The sequence below is a fragment of the Schistosoma haematobium genome, chromosome 1, assembly GCF_000699445.3.
Source record: "Schistosoma haematobium chromosome 1, whole genome shotgun sequence".
Classification (NCBI taxonomy): Eukaryota; Metazoa; Platyhelminthes; class Trematoda; order Strigeidida; family Schistosomatidae; genus Schistosoma; species Schistosoma haematobium.
The window spans coordinates 66,131,787-66,156,755 of NC_067196.1; the positions used below are offsets into that span (position 1 = coordinate 66,131,787).

General features: G+C 32.4%; 1 protein-coding gene across 2 annotated transcripts; it reads left to right on the forward strand.

The window, feature by feature from the left end:
- Positions 1-12,297: 12,297 nt before the first annotated feature.
- Positions 12,298-23,740, forward strand: PIM1_1 (ATP-dependent Lon protease pim1; the record flags this gene model as incomplete). Of its 2 annotated transcripts, XM_012939057.3 has the most annotated exons (5): positions 12,406-12,490; positions 13,359-13,525; positions 16,153-16,519; positions 17,858-18,056; positions 19,613-23,740. In XM_012939057.3, the coding sequence occupies 5 exons, from the start codon at positions 12,406-12,408 to the stop codon at positions 20,907-20,909; spliced, it is 2,115 nt and encodes a 704-aa protein (XP_012794511.1). In that variant the 3' UTR covers positions 20,910-23,740. The 2 variants fall into 2 exon arrangements, with proteins under 2 accessions (XP_051074854.1, XP_012794511.1); XM_051209400.1 differs by having other exon boundaries at positions 12,298-12,490; positions 13,359-23,740.
- Positions 23,741-24,969: the final 1,229 nt, after the last annotated feature.

Consider the following 24,969-nt stretch of genomic DNA (forward strand, 5'->3'; position numbering starts at 1 on the left):
TCAAAAGAATGAATAGCGCTTGAGAGAAACCAGAAAAGATATTCCAGGATAGAGTTGGTTGGAGAATCGTGGTGGACGGCCTATGTTCCGCCACTAGGGATAACAGGTGTAAGTAAGTAAGAAGTAAACTGTTTATCATTGAAATAACGTTTGTATTTCTGCTTTACACTTATAGGACACTAAATTGTTTAGGACGAGCAATGAGCGTTTTATCTGAGTATACGGTTTCTTAGCTCTTTACTAATCATCCTATATTACCTAAGTTTATTTTTTATGGATAATAATCTATCTAAAGCACAATTTGTTTGAAATTATCAAATCAAACCTTGGTAATGACATTTAAATTTATTTTTACTATTAATCTCATAATTTCAACTGATATATAAGCTTATTCAAGTTAACACAATGTACTAAACATTTCAACTCTAATAATTTCGAATATATTGTATTAACATTCCTAAGTTCGTATGCTACGATTGCAAACTACTGACTTGCCTTAAATTAGATGAATCTCTTTGTAACACTAATTTAGACTGGTCACAGTAGAATCTGATGAGAATTTACTTAAAAATAAAAATAAAAATACTTCATCCATATATCTTTGTTTTCATATGATGGGAATTTTTTTTAAAACTGAGATATTTTCTTTCATCAATCGTCAGAGAGTAACAAATTAGGCTGAAATATCATTTGTCTAATTTTCATACATTTTAATTACATGGCAATAATTATCTTGAAAAGAAATTCACCAATGGAATATTATTGATTCATACTATCCTTATATATATAAATCATAATTTTTTATTTACATCTTTTTCATTTTGTTTTAAAAGATAGTTCATATCAGAAACTGTTATCTGTTGTATGAAAGTCGATAATTAGAGAGTACTAGGTAATTGTTTGATTATAACTTGTAATAAATGATCAATATACATTTACAACTTTTAGATATCATGATAAACATCGAATTATAAAGTTATCTAGAGACAGAATTCACTAGTTTACATTATCAAATTATTAGTGTTGTATAATGAATCTTCATTTAATGTTATGCATGTGAGTAGCTATTTTTATTTACGATTTACTTGATTTCAGAGCTTAGAGAAACCCATTTTGAAACTAGTTGTTAGTGAGTATAAAATTCAGTATTAAAGTGAATATCTTCGCATATACATAGATACGATTTAAATGTAAATATCAAATACAACATGATATCAACTAGTATACCTGTTATTTTATTGTACCCTGTTATTTATCACGTGATTAAATCACCAATTAGGACACCGACTTATATGAATTGAACCCTGTGCCAAACCAATGACGCATTAATTAGTACGAGCAGCTTAGAGTCAACTCTGAGTTCTTATTAGACCTCTGAGACAGTAGTTTTTCGTCCAACTCAATCCAGAACACAAATATCAGCCTCCGCTATATTTATCATTTATTTCAGACAAACGCAGTTTATATACGAGCAAATCAGACCGCATCATACCATAAAATAGAAAATAACAATTATAGAAAATCAAGCCAAAAGTGGCTGTGAATGTGAGATACTGTAACTAATAAACTGGCAATAACTTCAGAATATTAAATCGTACAATAATAGTTTATAGGTTAGATGTAAGCTCATAATAAAAGGAATATGAAAATACATACAATATGGTTACTTAACAGTCATATAATAAGTACATATGTATAATAACAGCCCATAAACAGTTCCTAGAAGTTACCCGTAATTTAATCTTCCTCGAACACAACAGTACTATTGAAGATCAACGTATACTAGTCAACCGGGTTACTCAAATATAATGAATTATATCAAAAGAATAACTTCGAATTATTTCAGAGAATAGATGGGATGTAGCTATCAGTGAAATCCTCAACCTAATGTTGATGATGAAATTAAGACTTGAACTCAGTACTTTTCCTTCCAAACGCTAACGCTTTATCTACTGAACTACGGAGTTCAGTTAGCAGCTAACTTGTCTAACGCGTATGATAATGATATCAATATTAGTAATTATGATGTAAATCTCAAATTAGCTAGAGCATAAAATATAAATCAATAAAATAGGTTATCAAATTAACTTCATTCTCCAAAGTTATCGTCATCGAAATTATTTGATCTAACTTTAGGATTCATATGTAAAGAATGTGTTTAATTTCATAACACCGTCGTAACTGTGATGAAGAATAACTTACTTATTATAACTCAATAAGTTAAACGGATTCTAATCGTTTTACAGCTTCTCACACAAGACTTTGATTTGATTAAGAATTTTCCGGTTCGTAATCTCTCGTTCATTTTAGCTTTAGACTGTCAATTATTTTAAACACTAATAAGAAGTAATTATATTAATTTTAGTATTAGGAATGTAGAGTTGATTTTATTTAGAAACGTAGGCTACTCACAGCAAGACATAGATATTCAGGGTTTGATTCTCATTCAGGTCGTGAATATACATTGCTGAATAGTCGTACAATCGATACAAATAAGTATCCAGTGCTGTTTGACTTACAACGATTATCTCACTAAGGTCAGTCCGTGGTGTAAACTATTACGAGGAATATATTTTATTAGCTTCAAAATATATACAAGTTGCAATCCGATCCACGTGTTCTAAATGCAATAATTATAAAAACAGAAAGATATTTAAACAGGAATTACGTCTTAGGATGGATGAATTACAGCAACTATCATTTATAATTTTATGTTTATCTTTTTTATACAATAAAAGTTAGAAGGGAGTATTGATCTGTCTCTTAGTACATACATCTTTTATGGAAACTATTTTAAACTCCAAAAGAGGTATTTTTATGAATTTTTAGCAAATATAAAAATTCCAAAGTAGTTAGCAGACCAACCTGATGATCAGATCAAGGCTCAGGCATTATACTAACAAACATATCCGACTACATTGTTAAAAGTTGATTTCAAACGGCAATCTGAGATTCAACGTTGATAAATACAACAAAGACTTAATTGACTTAGCTGAAAGACCAATCACGAGCGTATACAGGGAGCTACTGAAAAAGAAATTAACTAATAGCTCGACCTAAAATAATGAAACCTTGTGGATATTGTTTATCGCATATGTGCGACCTACTGAAGAATCATTAATATGACGTCTCACTGACGGTCATTTTGTCTATGGTCACTTCACCTAACCATGAGGTTGCGCGCTGGTTAACAGAAAAGTTAGAACCAGTTCGTCACCGCTTAGCTACCCATATGCTAAACAGTTTCAATCACATAAAAACTGTTGTTAAGTCTTTGGATTTAATATGTTTACGTACCAAAATACTGCTTTTTGATACAATAAACAAAATTTGTGAGGTATTTAGACACCTTCCTGTGGTATTTATATGAACTAATGATTCCTTTGTACTTGATTACCCGTTGATTTTGAATTCAAAATACAATACGTTCGTTTGTGCTCATCTAGCTCTGTCTGGCTTAAATTGCAATGTTTTGGGAATTCCTAATTAGTATAATATTTTATGTACTTCTAATTGGGGTCGGAAGCAGGATCAAATCTTGGACATTTGGATATTAATTCATGTGAGGACAACTTTAAAGACAACATGGAACGGTTCGAAATCTGGTGCATGACTAGAAAAGATATCAAAGATGATAAACTCACGGCTTATTTTCTGACATTCATCAGCAAGGAAGCTTATAACCTGCTAAAAGTTCTGGCTTTTCCAGAGAAACCAATTTCATTGTCATATGAATTTCTCAAGTAGTTACTACATAATCATGCGCAGTGTGCTAGCTTTGAATGCAGAGAGAGATCGTAGTTTCATAAAGTGATGCGACGAAATGATCAGAAAGAAACTTTATACTTGAACTACAGAAATAGGCCACAAAATGCAATTCTGGAGACCAATTGGAGATCCAACTTCGTGATCGATTGATTACTGGTATAAATATTCCTAATTTAGAAAGGGAATTTATTCATAAGCCCAAAAGTTCATTCCAAATAGCACGTATTAACTATGAGGCAGTAAATGAGCTTGATTTTTAGTCAGTGAAAAATTCCAATACTTTGCTTAATTGTCGTGATCAGCCACACTTTCAGGGTTGCTGAAGCTCACGTTTGTTTAATAATGGTTTTTCTTCTCGTGGTAGTATGAAAAGTGATTCAACAAGGAGTTGCAAAGCAGGTCACAAAGGTGAGCACAGGTTCGATAAATATTTGTCCTGTAGCAAATTTTACTCACGGAATTCATGTGTATTTCGTCATGCTGAATGCTTTAAATGTAGTAAAATTTGACGTAGTGATCGACAACAAGATAAACACTTACTAAACCCTTTCAACGACGCTCATAAAAGTATCCAATCCACAATGGTAGGCGAAAAGGATGATAAGTTTCACTTTTTCGATCTCTTCATACAACGGAGGGAGGATGGTACAGTTCGACGTCTAGTTTGACGAAAAGATACGTAGAGTCATTTCAATCTGGATTTGAATAACTTTTGTTTAATTAGTTACAAGAAGGCTCTGTTCCACAGAACACGTGGCATATGTACTACTAATACACTAGAAGCATAACTAATGAACGCTTATTCAGAGAAAGCTTTGATAAATGTGGGATAAGAAAAGACAAAACGGTTAAAAAACTACAGTATATAAGAAACCTATTTTCATCCAACTTAGATCCAAATGTGATGATGTTGCGGCGACAATAAACTGAATATTAAAAACTACATTGACTAAAATGTGTCCTTCACCAAGTTGATTATCTTGGATAAGAATATATGTTCTTTAGTCTAATAAACGATGTTACCACCAACTAAATATACAAATTTACATGTATCTTCCAAAGCACTTACATTGGTAGGACAGAAAAACGGCCTACATTCCGATTTCAAGAACATATTTCGGAAATTCTCAGGTCAATTGAATTAGAGACTTTTAGCGGTTTTACTTCTAAACATCTCTGTGACGATGGGCATCAAGTTAATAGATTGGCATCATTCAGCATCATTAATAGACAGTCAAATTCCATTCTCCTCAAATTCGCCGACGCTATAGTCATCAAACAAATCAAGGTGGACTAATATATCAAAAGTCGGTCAGTCAGTCAGTCAGTCAGCTACAACGTAGAACCAGGCACATATATGCGTCGGCCCAAGTTGCCATACCTCATTAACACAACAAGATGGACACCGGATTCATAAAAGTAGTTAATTCAGTGGTGGTAATATATCCAAAAGGAAACAGTTGCTAATTTTTACTTACCAATGGTCACTTTATCGTCAGTTTGTTCCATCATTCTTGCAATGTGTTATCCCTTACTTATTTTGATTTCATCACTTCTCCCAAATTCATTACTTTATTTTTAACTGACTGATCTCAACTCCCATTATTTATTGTTGTTATTGGTTTATGTTCAACTATTTCATTATGTATTTAGTGAATCATTTTATTTTGTTGAGATCATGAACCGATCAATGTTAGAACACCACTGAAAACTTGGAAACACTAGACATCCGTTTCATTCTGAGACTGAGGGTCTCGGGGTCGACTCCCGCATACGGGGTCATGGATGCGCACTGCTGAAGAGTCTCATATTAGGATGAAACGGCCGTCTAGTGCCTCCAGATTTGCAATGGCGGTCTAAAATTTATAGGTTCATAATTTGAATGAAATTCAACAATCTTCACAACCCCAATTGTTTTATCTCTATTATCTCTTGTTACGTTTTCTGCTGATGTAGAACCTTCTCTCACATATATTTATTTACACTACTCTTTATATGTCGTCAATATAATTACTCCATCATGATGATACATATCCACTTTCATTGGAATAAGTATGTAAGCTTTACAATAATCCCAATTTTAAGATATCATTGGGTTCTAAGTACCTGATTAAAATCTTATGAAATAAAATGAATCCATGTTATTCTGTTCAATTCTTTATTCTTGCTCTCCTGAAGATGATCAGTTCAATCAACTGATATCATTGAATATTTATTCAAAGATAATCCTTATCGTTTTTATGATGTAGAGTGTATCTAAATTGATCAACAATATCCAAAACATTCATTAAATACCATTGAAATAATGAAAACCGACCTAAGTTAGACCACCACTGAAAATCTGGAAGCACTGGACGATCGTTTCATCTTAACATGGGACTTCCCATCAGTGGTTCTCTGTTGCGCATGCTAGGACGTAACGATCGTCCAGACCTTCCAAATTTGTAGTAATGGTTTAACTAGGATCAGTTCATGATTTCAATGAAACCCAATAATCTCCATAACCCAATACTGAAAATTTATTCAATACAGTGTTACATGGAATTAGAAATTCTAATCTCAACTACTTAAAAATGTCTGTGTTTAGAAAAACAAAGACAGTATGAACTGAACGAAGAATATTTTTTTCCAATAAATTCTTATCAGGTTTTATAACTTTAATTTCCTAATAATGTTTTCATTATGACTATGTGCTACAATAAACGTTCTCTATCCTATAACAGTGCTTATATATATGAGTAGTAATAAAATCGAATAGATCACTTCAAGATAACACATTCAATATATCAATATTCGTATCATAGCGTCAGATTTAAACTAATTTACTACATAGGTTAAAGCAGAAAAAAAGGCTAGGGATAACCAGACAATGATATAATATCTTTAACATCATTAAACTAAACGGCACGCACATCCTGGATTCCACTGCTAGCCACTATCTATCTCTGCTTAAAATCCTTGCGACTTAATGGAACCATTCAAAGAGGTGTGAAAATTTTGTGCATTACTTATAAACCACAGAACTAAGGCGTTTCTGTGATACGATTTAAAGAAAACCATATTCGCGCATACGTATTCAATTTTTATTTCCGATAGTTCTTTCAAACTACACTACATGGTGTATTTAGCTTTCGACAATTACTTCGATTTTTTTCATTTTTAACTTAGATATGATTATTAATATAGGGGATTTGTGGAGATTGTAGAATGTTCATCCTAATAAGGGATTCCTCAACAGTGCATATCGATGACTCCACATTCGGGAATCGAACTCAGGAATTTGGTTTAGCGTATGAACGTTGTAGACCATTGAATCAGCAACCAACCATGTCAATGTCTGGCTTCAGCCAGTTCAGGATATTGTGCCAGCCCTATCTACTGCCTGCAGTGGATAACTGTCTCATACCTGAAACGGATTGAACTCCACTGATTACGGCTTCTCACCAGAATTCCAGAAGTTACGTCCTGAATCTCGCCACTAATGAGCACATGATTAGTGTAAGTATAGGGAACTTGTGAAGATTGTAGAATTATCATTATTAAGTGTGAATATAACAGTCATACAGTTCCAGATTTAGAACGATGGGTTTATGTATCCTTAATACTCTAGTGATATCATGTCTTTGTTTATGTGTAAAATAAAAACTGAGGCGATGTTGTTCTATTGTCTGATCATGTAACTATTAAAATTCAGGTCACGTATTCAAATCTTACTGTACTGAGTCAGGTCTGTTTCGCAGTTAACCTTTACTCTAAATAGAAAGCATAACACTTTGATCATTCTGTTGGAATTTTTTATTCATATATTTTCACACTTCAAACAGTTGTTTTTCTATGGTTGGTAACATTTCTTCGTTGTATGACGTTTTCAAATCAAATTTGTGGATATGTTTTTTCTCGATAAACGTTGAAAGTAAAGAGCTTTTTAGGGCGTTATCACCTATTGTTACTCTATATAACTCTGATTGACTGTAGAGTTGAGAAAATAAAAACAAAAGTCGTCTGTTCATTTTGAAGTTAATTGGCGTGCTTTGGAATCCACACCCACTATTATGTTATCCCTCCTAATTGAATGTGTTTTGTATGTATGTTTGTGATAGTATTTTCTAGTGGGATGGTTGCGATGTTTCAACTGAAATTGGGTAAATATAGTCGGTGAACAGCTGACCTCTTACAGTGACCTTGAACTTGTCTATCTAGTTGTCCATCATATCACGTGCATTTCTGCCTGTCTCTTAACACAGCTTGACAGCTTAGTAGGCAGAATTTCATATGAACAATTGAGATTGGTTGCTTCAATTGAACCTTGTCCTTAAATGTTATAATTTATGGGAAGAATGCGTAATCCAACTTATTCCCAAATGAAAAGCTAACATTTTTGTCCAATAGTAGCGAAACTATCTAAACTTCCAGTAAACATTTCTCTGGTTGGAAAAAATGTTAATTATTCAAGGAGAAACTTGACTGGTTCTTATGATTTATAATGATAATAATAATAATAATAATAATAATAATAATAATGTGATAAGTCAGTAGCTTCTATTTCTGTTATTATACACGTAATTTGTCCTCACGATCAGCCTTAACTCTGACCTTATCACAGAGGAATTGTTGATTGAGGTCATTATATTAGTAAAATAAATATTTTTGAGGTCACTACTGAAGTTCCTGTCTTTCGTTGCCTTTCGGTTACTATAAAAATACATCTACACATAAATAATTGCAGCATGTGACTTACTAATAATAAGTAAACTGAAAAAATCATTACTGTACTCGCTAATCTGATATTATAATTTATTTCCTACTTGTAATTATTATTGTTAGTATTAAACTTTCAAAGATAACACTTTTTTTCTAAACATTAAGTAAACTTAGACAGTGAATGATGAAACAAATAATGAGAGCATAAGTAAGCACTAACAAGTATCAGATAAACGAAATGGCCATTTCCTGTTCATGGCGTTCATTATTGAACATTGTGTAGGTTAACTGAAATGTTTTCTATGTTTGATAAGTGTGCTACATGTAGTAATTTTGATGGATTTCTCATTCATTTAGTGAGTAATCTCTACATGTTGGAGTATGAACGTCACCAAAGATTTCATTTGAAATTTCCGGAATTACCTTTAACCGTCTGTTATAAACATATCACTGTAGCACATCTCAATATGCTGAACGAAAAACACAAGTAACTTTAAAGTTAGATCATTAAATCAATCAGTTATTATTTACTGACAAAATGAATTAAAAAATTCGCCTGAAAGTATTTGGCACAATATACTTCTTAATCATTAAAAACATTGAGAATAACCTTAAGCATTGGACAATTTTGATATAAGGTAAATATTTGAAATGATTAGTTACATGAGTGCAATTTGAAAATTTTTGTAATTATTAATATCATTTATTTTAGAGCATATCGAAGTGCACATTAACTAATAAAATTACAATGAAGTTGAACGAATATACTTACCGAATTGCTTACTTTTGGTGTATCTACTTATTTTGATAGATATAAGTGGTATGTAACACAAATCAGAGGTGGCATGCCTGGGAGCAGAAGATTAAGAACATGGAATTGAAGGGAATATGAATGAAAATAAAGAGTAATTGTAGTAATCATAGGAATGAAGGAACGATAAACTTTGTAAGAGACAATTGATGGAAGATGTGCAGATGAAGGATTTAAAGTATGGTTTTCAAAAATTTTTCGAAGACAATCAGTAATTTTGCATTCAACAATAAAACAGTTATCGCCACCAAATATTCGATTACAAAACAATTACTTACTTACTGATTTACGCCTGTCACTTCTCATGGAGGAGAATAGGTCGCCCACTACAATTCTCTAACCAACCCTGTCCTGGGCAATCCTCCCTAGTTTTTCTCGAATGCCATTCATCCTTTTGACATATGCCTCCAGTTTCCGACCCAATGTGTTCATTGGTCTGACTCTTTTACTTTCCCCTTCATGATTCTTAGTTAGCGCTTGCTTCGTGATGCAGTTTTATAGTTTCCGCAATGTATGCCCTATCCACTTTTATCGTCTTTTCCTAATTTTCTCCTCAGTTGGAAGTTGGTTAGTTCTCTGTCACAGTAGAATGTTGCTGATGGTGTCCAGTCAACGGACATTGAGTATCATGTGTAGGCAAGTGTTCATAAATACTCATACTTTTTTAATAATAGTTGTGGTCGTTTTCAAAGTTACAACTTCGTACAGTAGAATTGGTTTGACGTCCGTATTGAAGATTCTGACTTTGATGTTGATTGACAGTTGTTTTGAGTTTCATATGTTCTTCAAATGTAGGAATTCTGTCCAGTTAGGTGAAAGTCTCCACCTCTTTCATATACATATTATTATAAGAGATTAGTGGAATTTGCAGAGTTTTCACAGTTTAAACTATGAACCGATGTTAGCTAGACCGCCAATAAAAACATGGAATTCCTTGACGACTAACTCGTCCTCGTCTATGACTCCTGAGGAACGCAGATTCATGACACAGCATCACTGAATCGAATTCAGGACACAAAGTTACATCCTGAAGTTATTAACTAGCGAGGACTGCTAAAAAATACCACTCTTTGACGAAACGGCCATTCAGTCGTTCAGTGTAGGGTGGAAATCTAAATGCTTCAGAATCATCAAGGCATCCTTCAAATCAAAGGAGAGGATCACAATGAGTGTTATTCAGTGCTATTCACTTACCAATTATATCAATGAAGATGATAAAGATCAGTTTTACGAGAAGCTACAAAGTGCTCAGGAAACAACCTGACCATCCTGATCGGAGACTGGAACGCCAAAGTCGGAGTGAACGACGCCGGACTGAATAGGTGAAGGGAACGAGAATGGTGAGTGATCTGCAAATTTATGTCTGTTCAACAAAATGTTAATAGATGGCTTTATATTCCCCCCGCAAACGCATACATAAAGTTACACGGGTTTCATCGGATCACACTGCACGGAACCAGATAGACCATATTTGCATCACTAACAGATCCACAAGGTCAACGGAAATACGTGGAAGACTTGGCAGAGACAGTGGAAAAAGCTGTAAGGGAATAATATATGAGATGCCGATATGATACGACGAATCTTGTAGGGAATTAAGGTAAACTAGAGACAACAATCAAGAACAAAGAAGGTCAGCCAATCACTGAGATTGAAGAACAACGAACAGGTGTGTCATACACTTTTAGAAGCTCTCGAATATATATATATATATACTTTTACCAAACATTTTGGTACTCGGCTTCAAATTGGTCTCAGGATGAAATCAAGCATTTTTTGACATGGTCATTTATGTAAAAATTGTGTTGTCAATACGTAATTAAAACGGGTTTACGGAATCCTGAGTATTTGATATAAATGAGTATTAATCTATGAAATCAAAACTAACTATGATATCCTCCAAATGGATCTAGAAGTTCTTGCGTAGATAGTTCTTTACAAATACCTTTTCTTTTTTGATGATGGTTGTGGTATATCTACAGCTGGAGTCTTTCCTGGGTTGCTGTCGTTGGATAAGGGAGGGGGTTTGGGACGAGGTTATCAACACTATCCCGTAGGAAATAACCTTGCTAAAAAAACTAACCAGAAAAATTCATTTGAACCATAATGAGGTGTTAATAAATTTCAGCGTGGAAATATAAACACATTCACTTGCCATCGATTCCTAAGTAGGCATGTTGCAAGGATTTAACATCCATTCAAAAATTCTCACTTAGCTTATGAGTTTTTATTTAAATAGAATGAAGACATTTCAGCTCAGAAAAATCTCTTTTCAACGATATAATTTTCTGAAGCTATACAATCGTCTTTATAAGTAATTTTTTACACGTAGCAGTTCAAGTAGTAGTTCTCATTTATTATTCTGGATGAATGTACGAGATTCGTTTAAAACAAACGTCTTAAAGCTAGCTAGTCGAAGATGTTGTGGATTATTCAACGGAATTTCCACGTAAGGGTTATTTCCATTTTACAAACACTACAAAAGTATCGTTAAAAATCATCTCATGATGATTCACTTGGGTTTAATTTTCCTGACCTGTTTTAAATACCATGGTGTCCAAAAATAAATACCAGTGTTTGTCATCTGCTTCAGACACACATGTACAAAAACACGTGAAGAAAATATCAAGTGATCGAAGGGTTGCTTAAATGGTTGACCTGAAGAACAGATGAATTGAGGACAGTGTATGTACATAACAAAAGTGGTGGGAGTACAGATAGTCACTAGAATATCTAGAATAGATAGTCCAATGAGAGCCATTCTGCAAATTGATTGGTTCATTCTACAATTAGGCAGGGACAGGTCAAGGCAACATATAAATGAACCAATGAAATATTAAATAAGCATTCATTGCTATTTTATTGGCTATTGGATGTTGCTAATCTAAAGTTAACGGCTCGTAGGTGATAGTTCATACTGCGCCATCTCATACTAAGATCAGGTTTATGCGAATTTAAAATATACGGTTCCTGTTTTCGATTAGTTCTTACTAACTTCACTATTGTCTTGGAAACCTTAGAACTTTAGTAGCTTAGTCAAATTTGACTTTGCACTAATTTTTGTATGGACTGTCTACGTACTTGTTGCCTAATAGGACCTAATTAATATTTGGATTACCTATGCAATGGCGCATACAGCTCTGCAGAATTCAAATAATCCTTATGCAAGCGGAAGACTCGTAAGACGAAGCTCACAAGACCTCGGTTTGCGTAAGTGTTTAATTAATAACTCCATGTTCATTGATATTTTGTCTAATGTACGGTATTTCAATACAAAAGAAAAGTTTTTTCGACTAAACATGAAGTTGTAACTCACAACTAAACATGAAGGGGAAATTTTATTTCGTCTAGTTTAAGCAATGCTGTAGTACTACTAGCTACATGTGAATCCTGAAGCCAAGTACAATAATTCGTACTAAGTTGAATTCAATTGGATCTTAATTCTTTTCATCACCCCACATCAACTTTTATGTTACACAAGTCTACAAAATGTCTGTGTGACTACAGCACTTTCAAAAATTTTATTTTACATGGAGAATACGCCAAAGCTTGATGTCATTTCGTTCAGTTTGCTAGATTGTGGTTTGTTGTCAGTTGCTGGCCATTTGTGTATGTGGTGATCTTCCAACAAATAATGAGTACTACCTGACGTAAATCTGCCCAGATATGTTTAATACGTTTAAGTTGAGGTTGAATTTTAGTCATTCCTTTCGTTTAGTAAACTGTTTACATACTCTTGTCAGATAAAAAGGTTCTTTTGACCGACGTACGGCGCTTTTTTCGCAATGAACGTTGGTACATAGATTCCTACAAGTGATATTTTCATTTGTGTTCTTGTTACTGCCTTAGCGTAAGATATATCCCTATTTTTAATCATCCATCAAAAGTATGATAGTAATTCACTATGACGAAACGTAATTAGTACTTGTCTCATTGCATTAATCTAGTCAAACCTTGTAAATCAAATTGAGTTGTGAGTAGTTTCTACAGTAGCTAATAATCATAATTAATTTTGCAAAATCAGTTTATTGGGATTGTTAGTAATAACTTTCGATTCCTGGTTTCTTATTATGTACAGAGATTGAGGTTTATGAAGGTTATTACGAATTCCTCCGACGTTATACACTTGGTGAACGTTTTGGATCAGGTGGATTTGGTCATGTTCATCATGCTAGGCGTACATCTGACAATAAAGAAGTTGTAGTGAAAGAAGTCCGATCAGATAAAGTTCCATGTTGGTGTTTGGTAAGTAAATATGTTTAATAAAGTATATGGATCCTGCTTCACCATAATTATTTATCAACCTGGTCGAAATGTCTTGCTACATTTTTCGTTTTCCTTAACCACCTGTTTTTAATTTGCTTGAGTTAGTAGTAATTTCGTTTTAATCCTTTTGTATTATTATTCACACCGATCCATCCCTATTTTGATGTGCTACGTATTGGTGTATCATTTATAATGACGATAGATCCACATTTATGGTTGATATATATGTAGTCAACTGCCAATGTGGTCATGATAATTATGTAAAATTTGTGAAAGAACTGCGGTACTTATTGAGATTTATTCACTGGCTCTCATACAAATAGTATAGATCAAAGTCAGGTATATAAAACTGGACTTGATTCATCATTTATTGGTAAACTTTTACTTTACGTATTCCACCTTTATGATCGAATACTCATTCGTGTATTTGGCTTGTACGCTTATTTCCGCATTGGGAATAATGTTATCCTTCTGCCTAAAATTAAGCTTCAGCAACGTACAAACAGTTTCTCCTGGTTAAGATTTGTTTATTTTCTGAACTATGTTGCAGCCACAATCGTAATATCTCTTCGCTTATTTTCAATTTCTAGGTTGTTCGATTGCTTTTTGTGAAGCCAGCACTTGCTAGAATATCTAGTTTGTTTGGACCTGCTGTTTTTTGATACAATTCACTCATTAAATTAACATACATTTACCTGTCATGAATTAAGATTGAATGTGCTAGTCCCAGATTGTTATTCCATCGTGATAGGCATACCCCAATTCATTTACATTTGACAGTTCAGTCAGAGTCGTGGGGATTTTGTAGTATGTAACATGATAACTAATGCCATCATATAATATTCTAATACATTTCGTAGGTTATCAGTATTTTGTTTAGGATATTAATGTAAGTGAAATTCAGCCCTTAAGAGTTCTAAATTTTCTCCAACGGGTTATAGATAAAAGCATTTGACTTTGTTCTTCTGAGTACATAAATTCAAGTTCTCAGTCCCGCCAGGGAGAAAATCACCTATGTTTTTAAATAAATCATATTCTGCTATTTATGGAAATTATTTTGAGAAACCATTTGTTTTTGTGGTCAAATTTTCATTTAAGTGATCATGTAAGAAGTAATGCAAGAACACTAAATGAAGTTGAACAGTAATCGATCGGTGTTAAGGCACAATGAAAATTGTAGTCTTGAAATAGACACGTGAAGTGGTGGCAGATGTGGAATCCAAATTCACAGAGAGCTTCGACCGTTTAGTCATAAGATCCGAGACCATTCCATTCACTTCTGTTTGAAAGGACATGTATTATCACTGTTATTTACACTGTAACTCAGAACCGTGTAAACGTGAATGTGCTATTGAAATATGGAGTATCCAAATCGCAATACATTCGACAAGTTTGCTCCTGGGACCTAATAACTGAACGTCCAGTACATCAACTAGAAAGCTAGCATTTTACAAACAGTTTAAGCACTTAACACAGCATACTCCGGTCACTTTAGTCCATATAAGTTCGCAGTTTGACTTACAACCTTTCGTAATCTTGTGTTAGAACTTGATTTTAACTGTCTAAGAAAATGCGCTAGGGGCGTGTAATCGTTACTAATGTATGGGATTCTACTCGAATCGTCAGTTTACACCTCATTTTAGCACCCTATTTCAAAAGATTTTACATGAAACTGGTTTTTATTAGGATTTCGTCATATTTTAGTAAACGCAATTAAATAAACAGTAGTAATTTTCAAACTTACGTAACTAGCTACCATTAGCTAATTACACTGTTACCTTTTTTAACCTCTAATGATTAGTGGTAAACCACTCGATTCATTTTGCTTGACCTATTTTAGACAGTCGAATTCATTGACTAGTCTGGTATATTGATGATCTTATTTCATAAGTGATTGTAGCTATTAAGGTTTTTGTTCCCTATCCTATGACCTCACTAATGTACTTTATCATTTTTGAGACTTGTTAACATAGGAGTTGAATTATTTTATACATGACATCTAGCAATTTTTATTAAAATATTTCGACTCGTTGATCTTTAAGATTTTTCATATTCATTTTCTAGTTAATATCTAGTATATAATTTGCTTTATTATTTATCTATTTTGCAAGTACCTTAGGTGGTACTAAAACTACAAAAATACTATTTTATCCCTGTTCCCTTAATTCTCAATGAATAATTTACTAATGTTGTTCTGTATAAGCTTTGTCTGATTCGAAGTAGTATGACTAAAATTCAGACTGCTCAGAGTTGTAGTTGTAGTATTGTTTTGTCTCAATCTCTGAGTATTCAAATTCTTTGTTGTCTTATCTGTATACACATAAATATGTAGTGTTAACTACTTGGTTAGTTGGTGAATTTTTGCTGCTCTCCCACCATAATCATTCATTAACTATCACTGACAGTTCACCGTTATGTTTGTTCATGTATGTGAATTGCTCGTGTCCATGTGCTAGGTCACAAGACCATTTGTCTGATAATTAAGTTGTATGTATCTCAATTATGGCTATAGTCAAAAATTCAGTTATTCTGCTATTACTATAATTCATTTTTTAAAATTATCTTGTTAATTCACTTATTTTCTTTTTGTCATAATATTTGTTTAGTTGGACAATCAATTAATGCCAATTGAAGTTGTACTTCTAGTTATGTGTCAAGGTTTACCTGGAATAGTTAATTTATTAGATGCCTTTAATTTTGGTCAATCTTGGGCAATTGTTATGGATCAAGTCTCTAGTACAACGTGTGATATGTTTGATTATATTGGTGAACGTGGAATGTTATCAGAAAGTGAAGCTGCTTTTTATTTTCACCAATTAACTGGTATATTATTATCATGTCATAAAGTTGGTGTATTACATCGAGATATTAAAGATGAAAATATTCTGATTAATCGTACAACAAATGAATTGGTACTTATTGATTTCGGTTCTGGTGCATTCTTGGAATCACGTTTGTATACAGATTTTGATGGTAAGTTTAGATGGGAGTAAAAACAAAAAAATCTGTCCTAAAGTTAACTTTATTTGTTGGGAGAGGGAATCTTGCTTTTTTTAATAGATGAAAAGTCCAATGTCCTGTAACTAGAAAACCTATATGTACCACGTTTTTTTATAGTTAGTGTTTGAATTCTTGTTGACGATGATGTTTTATGGAGAAACATCAAGGATGCAGCACTAGTTAATCTAACAAATCACGTTATTTTAATGATCTTTTTTTGATCACATTTACTTAATTGGTTTTTATAGTGACTTATAGTCAATCAACTTGATGTAGAACTTGTGAACTAGTTATAGTCAGCCAAATTTCTGATTCCTGATAACTTTCTTTAGGCATGGAAATTTACTTCACTTTCAAGTGAATATGAGTATGGTGAGAAAGAATATTTTACTGTTACTTATTGCCTTTAACGTGTGCTATAAATTATAATTGATTGGAAAAAGAAAGAACTATGGTTAACCAGATTAAAATACAATACTAGTTTATAAAGTTATTAATTGTTAGTCTGAGTTGTTTACGTAGTTATAGACTAGATCACATGTTTTAAGCAAGTCTCGATGGCCAAAATACTTTTATTTCTAAGTTGTGAATACATTATTGTTTTCATTGTACAGTTTCATCTCTTTTCATTTTTATTTATATTTTGGTTTGATACTACTGTTACTTTCAACGTTTTCACTATTTGGCTTTTGTCTGTTAATTTCATTTTGATGTGTTGATATGATGTACAGCAACTTATACTGATACATATTTATCCAAGATCATTTTATTTGGCTATTTCTCTGTTTCATGTCCAACTTTATTTTCTAAGCATGAAAGTAATGGATTAGTTGTCTAAATGTTTGTTTTTTCTACAATTAAATCTCAAGTTAGGAATCCCTTTAATCTATTTCGGGATGCAGAGCCTGATAGTACTAATTGATACTCACTGCAAATGTGATTATAAGCTACATGTACATACTTGTTAAACAAGTAGTCATCTATAATTGTGGAAATGTAAACATTAAAGTAGTTGTTATAAGCATAGATGGATGGTGGGTAGCAGTGAAATCCAGGACGCGCATTTCATCCTGTTTGAGACTGATCCTTGGCAGTCCTAAATGTCTATGGCAAGATTCAAACAACCAATACAAAATGAATTAAATTTCACCTTATAAGAGATTGACAAATAAGTCCCAAACGTCAATGGAAAGATTAAAACGATACAATATGAGTTAAAGTAGAAAATTTAAATCTATACGTTATATGAATACTGTTTCCTATGTACTCAATATTCTCATCTTTCGTTACATTCCATGTTTTTCATATTAGGCACCCGTGTTTATAGTCCGCCTGAGTGGATTTTAAATAATCGATATCATGGCAAACAAGCTGAAGTTTGGTCTTTAGGTGTACTACTCTATGATATGTTATGTGGTGATATCCCTTTTGTTAATGATAAAAGTATTATCGGAGGGAAATTGCGATATCGTAGAGACAATATAAGTGAAGCAGCAAAACATCTTATTGCGTAAGTCAAATTTTAATTTTTCTACCCGAATCATTTCAATGCCTAATCTTTCCTATTACCACTGATGCTGTTACTACCTTTACTATTCTTACATTTGTTCTGACAATTTCATCAATCTATCAATCAATGGGATAGGACAACTTGGATTGATGTATATACATACCAGGTTCTACGTTGTGACTGACTGATTAGTTTTTTTCAAATACATTTCTCAGAAATGGTAGAAATTTAATTCGAATCTTTTGACTAGTTATCCAAAAAGTTTACTTGACTAATCCAAATATTTGATGAGAAGTTTTACAAAAATTACCAGCTATGACATTTGCATGAGAGATTTATGCGTGACTAGCGTGTATATTTGTAGTTGTTATTTGTAATAGTCAATATTATGTAGTCTAAATCTATCATAAATGCTGTGCTTGTAATTTCATAAGTAATCATAAAAAAAATCTTAAATAATCGTCGCTAATCAAAAAAGTACAGATAAATGGATCTTAACGATTGGGAGGCGGTAATCAGTCGATTATATCTACTGAAAATAATTTACATCATTTTTGAAGCAGCATTTAATAATGACCAGTTCTGTTTCAAGAAACTGGTAAAAATTACATACTAGATAAAGTGTATCAAATCAAATAGGAGGGTTAGTCATGGAGATAAGAGAGGTATTAGGAGGAAGGATTTGAATGTGACCAACTTGGTCTCATGTGCTGTTACGGGTCTCCTTATTCCTCCTTGTCTCTTTTTTTCTCTTCCCAAATTTATTTCGCTGTATTATATTCTTTAAATAACATCTCCAAACACTAATTTTCCTGATTACTGCTTATACTCTTATTACCTCTACCGCTACGGGATTCGAATCGACCACTTCATCTCTGTGCTAATGTGGTGTGGTAACTCGAACTGATGTACGTACGTACGAGTTCTACGTTGTTACTGACTGACTGACTGATCAAATCAAATTTCTCAGATTCAGTTTAAATACCTAACTTCTGTGCGTTGTATTCGCGTTTACATTTCCACTGACATATGCTAGTAACAAATGTACCTTAAACTTTTCAATTTATCCTCCTAAATATAGTAGCATGATTCCAAATGGTATCTAATGTTATAATTAGATTGATGTGCTATGTAACACCATAAACACATCATTGCTTTTTGAATGGTGTTAATGAACTTTAAATTACATTTTACGAAGTTTATTTATACAGTCCAACCTTATGCACGTAGGCTGGATAATTTTTTGTAAGACCAATCACCATACTATTTAAAAAATTTCGGCATAATCTATACTTTCCAAGCTTTCTTAAACTATCCCCTATTAGTGTCTTTTTTAGTGTTGTGACGTAATGGATGACAGATTACTTGGCTTACTCACTATATGGATATAGTTTTGTTACAATTCAGTGTTTACTATTACAACAAATTCATTATGACAATTATGTTTCTAAAAAATCTTAATGTTACTTTTATTTTCTTCATTGATACTTATTATTCATTTATTATAAATGGATTCGATTATTATGTATGTATATATACTTATTAAAAATTTTTAGGAGTTGTTTAAATATGGATCCTTCTAAACGTCCATCTTTGTTGGAAATCCTTCAACATCCATGGATGCAAGCCCATCGACCTCAAACTGGTGCTAAAATTCCACTAGCTTCTCAAATAGCCTTGGATGCCTTGGAGAAGGGATCAAACTCGGACGCTACTCTAAATATTTCAAATTTATCTGATTTACATTCTGTAGAAGTGCAAAGTTCAAGTCTATCAAATCAAATGATATCTGGTTTTCCACATTCTTGTTCCTTTACAAATCCTTCCGTAGGTATTGATGACAAGCATAAAAATAAACAAACTAATAGTATTGACCACTCACAAACAATTTTAGATTCAAATTCTTGTTCTTCCGGTATGGATAATCGCTCAAGCCTTCATTTTCATATCCCTTCAGGTACCACTGAATTAGTAGGATCAAGTATTGGTTATGCTTTCCATGACTTTCTTAGAGATGAGGTTTCGATTGGTGAATTTTCTCAATCTCCTGTGTCTAGTATATCTCCTCAACTTGAAACAGCATGGTCTATTCCAAATAGAAAAATTGATGAACGAGTTGATTTAAATATTCAGACATTTCCTCCAGATAGTAGATTATCATGTCAACAAACATCATGCCCTGAAATTATACCGCGTCTTCATTCCAATGAGTCTGATTCTAGCTCTGGCTATTATTCACGCTCTGATTCTTTGTCATCGAACGACGGGAAACAGCTCATTTCAGCTGTAAATGTTAGTAACTTACGCACTTGTTCAACTGCAAGTCATATGGCATCTGTTATGTCAGTTACTAAACCTGTCACAACAGCTGTCAATGATAAATCTCCTTGTTCAACTGCAGTATCCTCTTCATATTCCCGACTTCAAAATATAGATCTTCCTGTTCATTTACATTATTGGCGTTCAGGTAGTTCCAGTAAAACATCTTCTGATTCATCGTCATCTTACTCATCTACGAAATCTAATTGTCTTGATAAACAGCTCCGGCAAATTAGTGAAAATACACCAACCATTCCTTACTCATCTTCATATCTTAATCCTTCTTGGTCCGTAATTTTAAATTCATCTAAACCTACATCCCAAATGTATTCACCTAATACAACTCATTCCAGTGTACCGTGTTCAGGTGTGACTGCATATTCCCCAACTACAAATGCTATAACAAGCTCAAATACAGATATGGTAGACACATTGAGTAGTCCGTTATCATCTTCAACTTCAAAATTAAATTCTTCTCTATCAACTCACGATTGGTTTCTAAGTGGTAATAATGTTGACATGGATCACGTATGACTGTAAACTTTTTTTTAATGTACACAATCATTATAGAAAAAAAAGTAAGAGAAGTAGTTAAAAGTCAATACATCCTAATCTGTAATGTACTCTTTCAGTAGGAAATAATCAATACATTGATCTGATTATTTTATATTCACAGTACATCATAGATTTAAATGTTCCACGCTTTAATTATTGTTCTTGTTTTGTTTTTAAATATCATAATTATGTACATTTATGTGTATAATGTACTATGTGGTTGGTAACTTGTTATCTTTATATCATTAAAATCAAAACAATATTTACAGAGTAATGATTATTATTATTATGATTATTATTATCATTATTGTTTTCAATCAATTTCGTGCTGTAGAAAATCTTCAAAACTGTATTGTTTTCCTTTTGTTTAATATTATTACTGTTATTATTACCCATTATTATTACTATCATTAATAATTTAATTGTTAAATATTCTTTAAAATGTATTTGTTTGGTTTTTGTTCATGTCTTGAGAATTTTAATTACTTTGACAATTTGTCACATTATGATTATGATTATTATTATTATTTTTGACAAAAATGGACTAACAACATGTTTCTGATTTTATTTCTGATATTTTTCTCTTGTTCTTCTCATTTACTATGTACTTGTTTTTGTGTGTGTGTGTGTGTTTAATGGCTTTATGTACTCATGAAAATTGCTCACACTACTTAATGGCCTTTAAAACTTTATATGCATATATATATATATGCTGTAGTTTCAAATCACTTTCGTTTAAACCCACTCTGCAGTGTACTCTTGATTTCCAGTTACTTGTTTGATACAGTGTGAAGTGTACACCAAAAGTTCTGTACATATTAGATCTGTTTTTTTCTTGTACATACTTTGAGTATTTTGATTTTTCATACACGTAATTAAATAAGGATTGAAATTCAATGCATAATTGTAATGAGATATCAATCAGTTAGTATGGTGAAATGCGCTAAGTAAAAAATGAGCCAATATGTTGTGACCATAAGTTGCATTGTATATAATCCACTATTAGATTTCTCACATCAATTATTTCGTTAGCATAATGGATTGAATATGGCATGTATTAGTTAAGTACAACATAAAATATGACAAACTATGGCTAATTTAACTCTGTAGAAAACGTTTTGCTTTAGTCATATTTGACCTACAAAAGGGCGAATACTTGAGTGTAATATATAGAGATTGGTACTACGTAATAGTTGGTCTGTCATGTAATAATCGATCTATATTCTAGCAGTTTTACCTACAATATTGAGTCACTGTTTTTGTTTCGAAGGCACAAAATATTTATGTCTGCGACGTATGGTTTTCGCCTTTTCAATGATTCACTCCATAAATAAATGAAGTGGACGAATAACACATGAAATAGGTATGGTGATCATCTTTTGTGTACGAGATTTACTAATGTAGTTTTGATAGATAAAATTTCCAAGATATAAATGTCAGTGCGTCATTGGATATTTCTCAAGGTTTGATATAGAGATAGATTTATTGTGTTCTAAATCCTGATGATAATCTGACTCGAATTATTTATGGGCTTTTAGCCGTCAAACGATTGATAAGCAGAGGTTTAAGTAATTTGGCCTTGGAATAGTTTATTGACATATGTATTCGTTCCTTTTCTGTAATTTTGTTTGACTCAACCGATTTCTACAGTTTCTTAATCCTCATATTTGTTTAAGATTATCATTAAGTCCATTAATTAACCAATCAATCATCATTTATATGATACAAAGCTCTTAATATTTATCTGATTACTCGTTTGTATGTTTAAAAATTACTTCTTATGCAACGGAAACTATTGTGAAGAGAATCTATTTTTTCAGTCTTATGAAAGAAAACATGCTTTCGATTTGGCTACTAAACAAATGTCTGACCGCATAAAAAGTTTTTTTCTTGAATGCAAAATACACTTTAATATCACAATAATGATTAAGTTCAGTCTACGGAGAAATTTATAGTATGTTTTTAAGGAAGTCTAAAACTATTTTTTTGTATAAATTCACTTGATATTGTTTGTTTGTTTGAATCTTCCCATTGAAGTTTTTAGGACTAAGATTGATCAGTCTCTTATTAGCATATGTGCAGACTGTTTATTGCCCCAAGTCAAAAGCATTATAAACAAAGATGGATATTGGCTAGTAGTGAAATCCAGGACTCGCGTTACGTTCCACTTGGAACTCGTCAGCCGGATGTACCTGCATCCCAGAATTGATGTTCACTGTGGGACTCGAACCCAGTACCGTTCACTTCAAACGCCATCGCGTTATCAATTTAGCTATTGAGTTCTTATAGCCATTTTATTGTGCAGATACATCCAGCTGACGAATCCCAAATAGGACGAAACGCACGTCCTGGGTTCTATTGCTAGCCACCGTCCATCTTCATTTTATATATAGTTCAGAAGGAACTACATTTCCAATAGATTGTTAAACATCATACAATATTGGTCCCTATTTTCAAAATACATCTTAATAGATTTAAAAACAACAGGATGCATAGTTGTATTTAAGAAAAAGACTTCACAGAATGGTAAATAAAATCTGTAGAGCTAATTACCGATGATCGCAACTTATCGCGGAAAAAGAATTGTAAATTAACTGCAGGGAATTCCTCGGAATGTCTTCGGGATTTTAAGCAAGTTGAAGATTATCTTCAGTATACAGTTTGATCAATCCCAAAAAAATATGTAACCTATAAGTGTATAGGTCAAGTTTACACTTGGAAATGGATTTTACCATTCACATTTTCTTCCCTGGGCTGATATCATTGATTAGCGTTGAGAATAAAACCGATTCGTAAGGAATAATCGTTCAAGGAATGGATTCTCACTTAAAATTATAATCTACATAATTCATCCTAAAAATTAATTTTTATGAACTGGCTGTTAAGCTATTTTTTTTTAAATTGTCGAATTACAAAAATTATTTGAGGGAAAGCTGAGTGAGCTAGTCTGTGTCCAGACTGAAATGATGATTGGGTTATGTTTTTTTAATCTAGGAAGAGATTCACTATTGAAAGAAAAGTTAGATTAAAGAGTGTGTTATTTGTGCATGTATGAGTGAGAGGCAGCAAAACAATTATGTGCACACTTCGCTGTCTACTCCAGATAAGATTAAGTTAGTACCATTATATAACCAACTCTTATTTTATTTATGTTTACCTAAGCAACAAATCTGAATTCGTTATCCTGTCGGGATTTCTTAAAAGGGGAAATATTCAAAATGAACATTATTCACAAATAAATAAACAGTTCACATGAGATAAATGTCTAATTTTGTTTTATTTTTAAATATTAACCTAAAAACTAATAAATATATTTATATTTACTCTAATTGTCAATAATATGACCTTGAATCTGAAGATAAGTCAAAAATATTGTCACATGTGGGTCAATACACAAATATATGTTTACGAAACACTAATCATCACATGTGTACATATAAACATCTTAGAAAGCACATATTGAATATTAATATAGTATAATGAGATAAGTTGTTAATTTTGCATATTATTATCATTAGTATCAGCATTCCAACATGAGTTTTGGCTCATCTCCAAGTCAAATCCAACCCAGCTTATGACTCATCTGGCATTGTATCATATATACTATTCTCAAAGAGCATATATATATATATATATATATATATATATATATATATATATATATATGTAAAAATACCGATGTATATATTAGTCATATCAGATGGTTAGAAACAATCTATAGCTATCTGTATAATGAAATGTAGGGCCTCATGTCGATGAATTTACATGAAAGTATGTTTAGACTTAACAATTTATGATACATGAGAAAAATAATGGTCAAACTCTTAAAATGATTCTTTATTGAGAATTAATTTTCCGATTAACTTCACATATTGTTCAAGAATACAGTTTTACAGTTGTTTATTTATAAACTATTAGATACTTGTTTAATTTAATCTGTTCAATATATGATCAGCTTATCCATTTTTAGGAACCATTGAAATTGAGCAGTAAAATATTATTAAAACTGGATAGATTATTTAATCAACAAATATTTGGA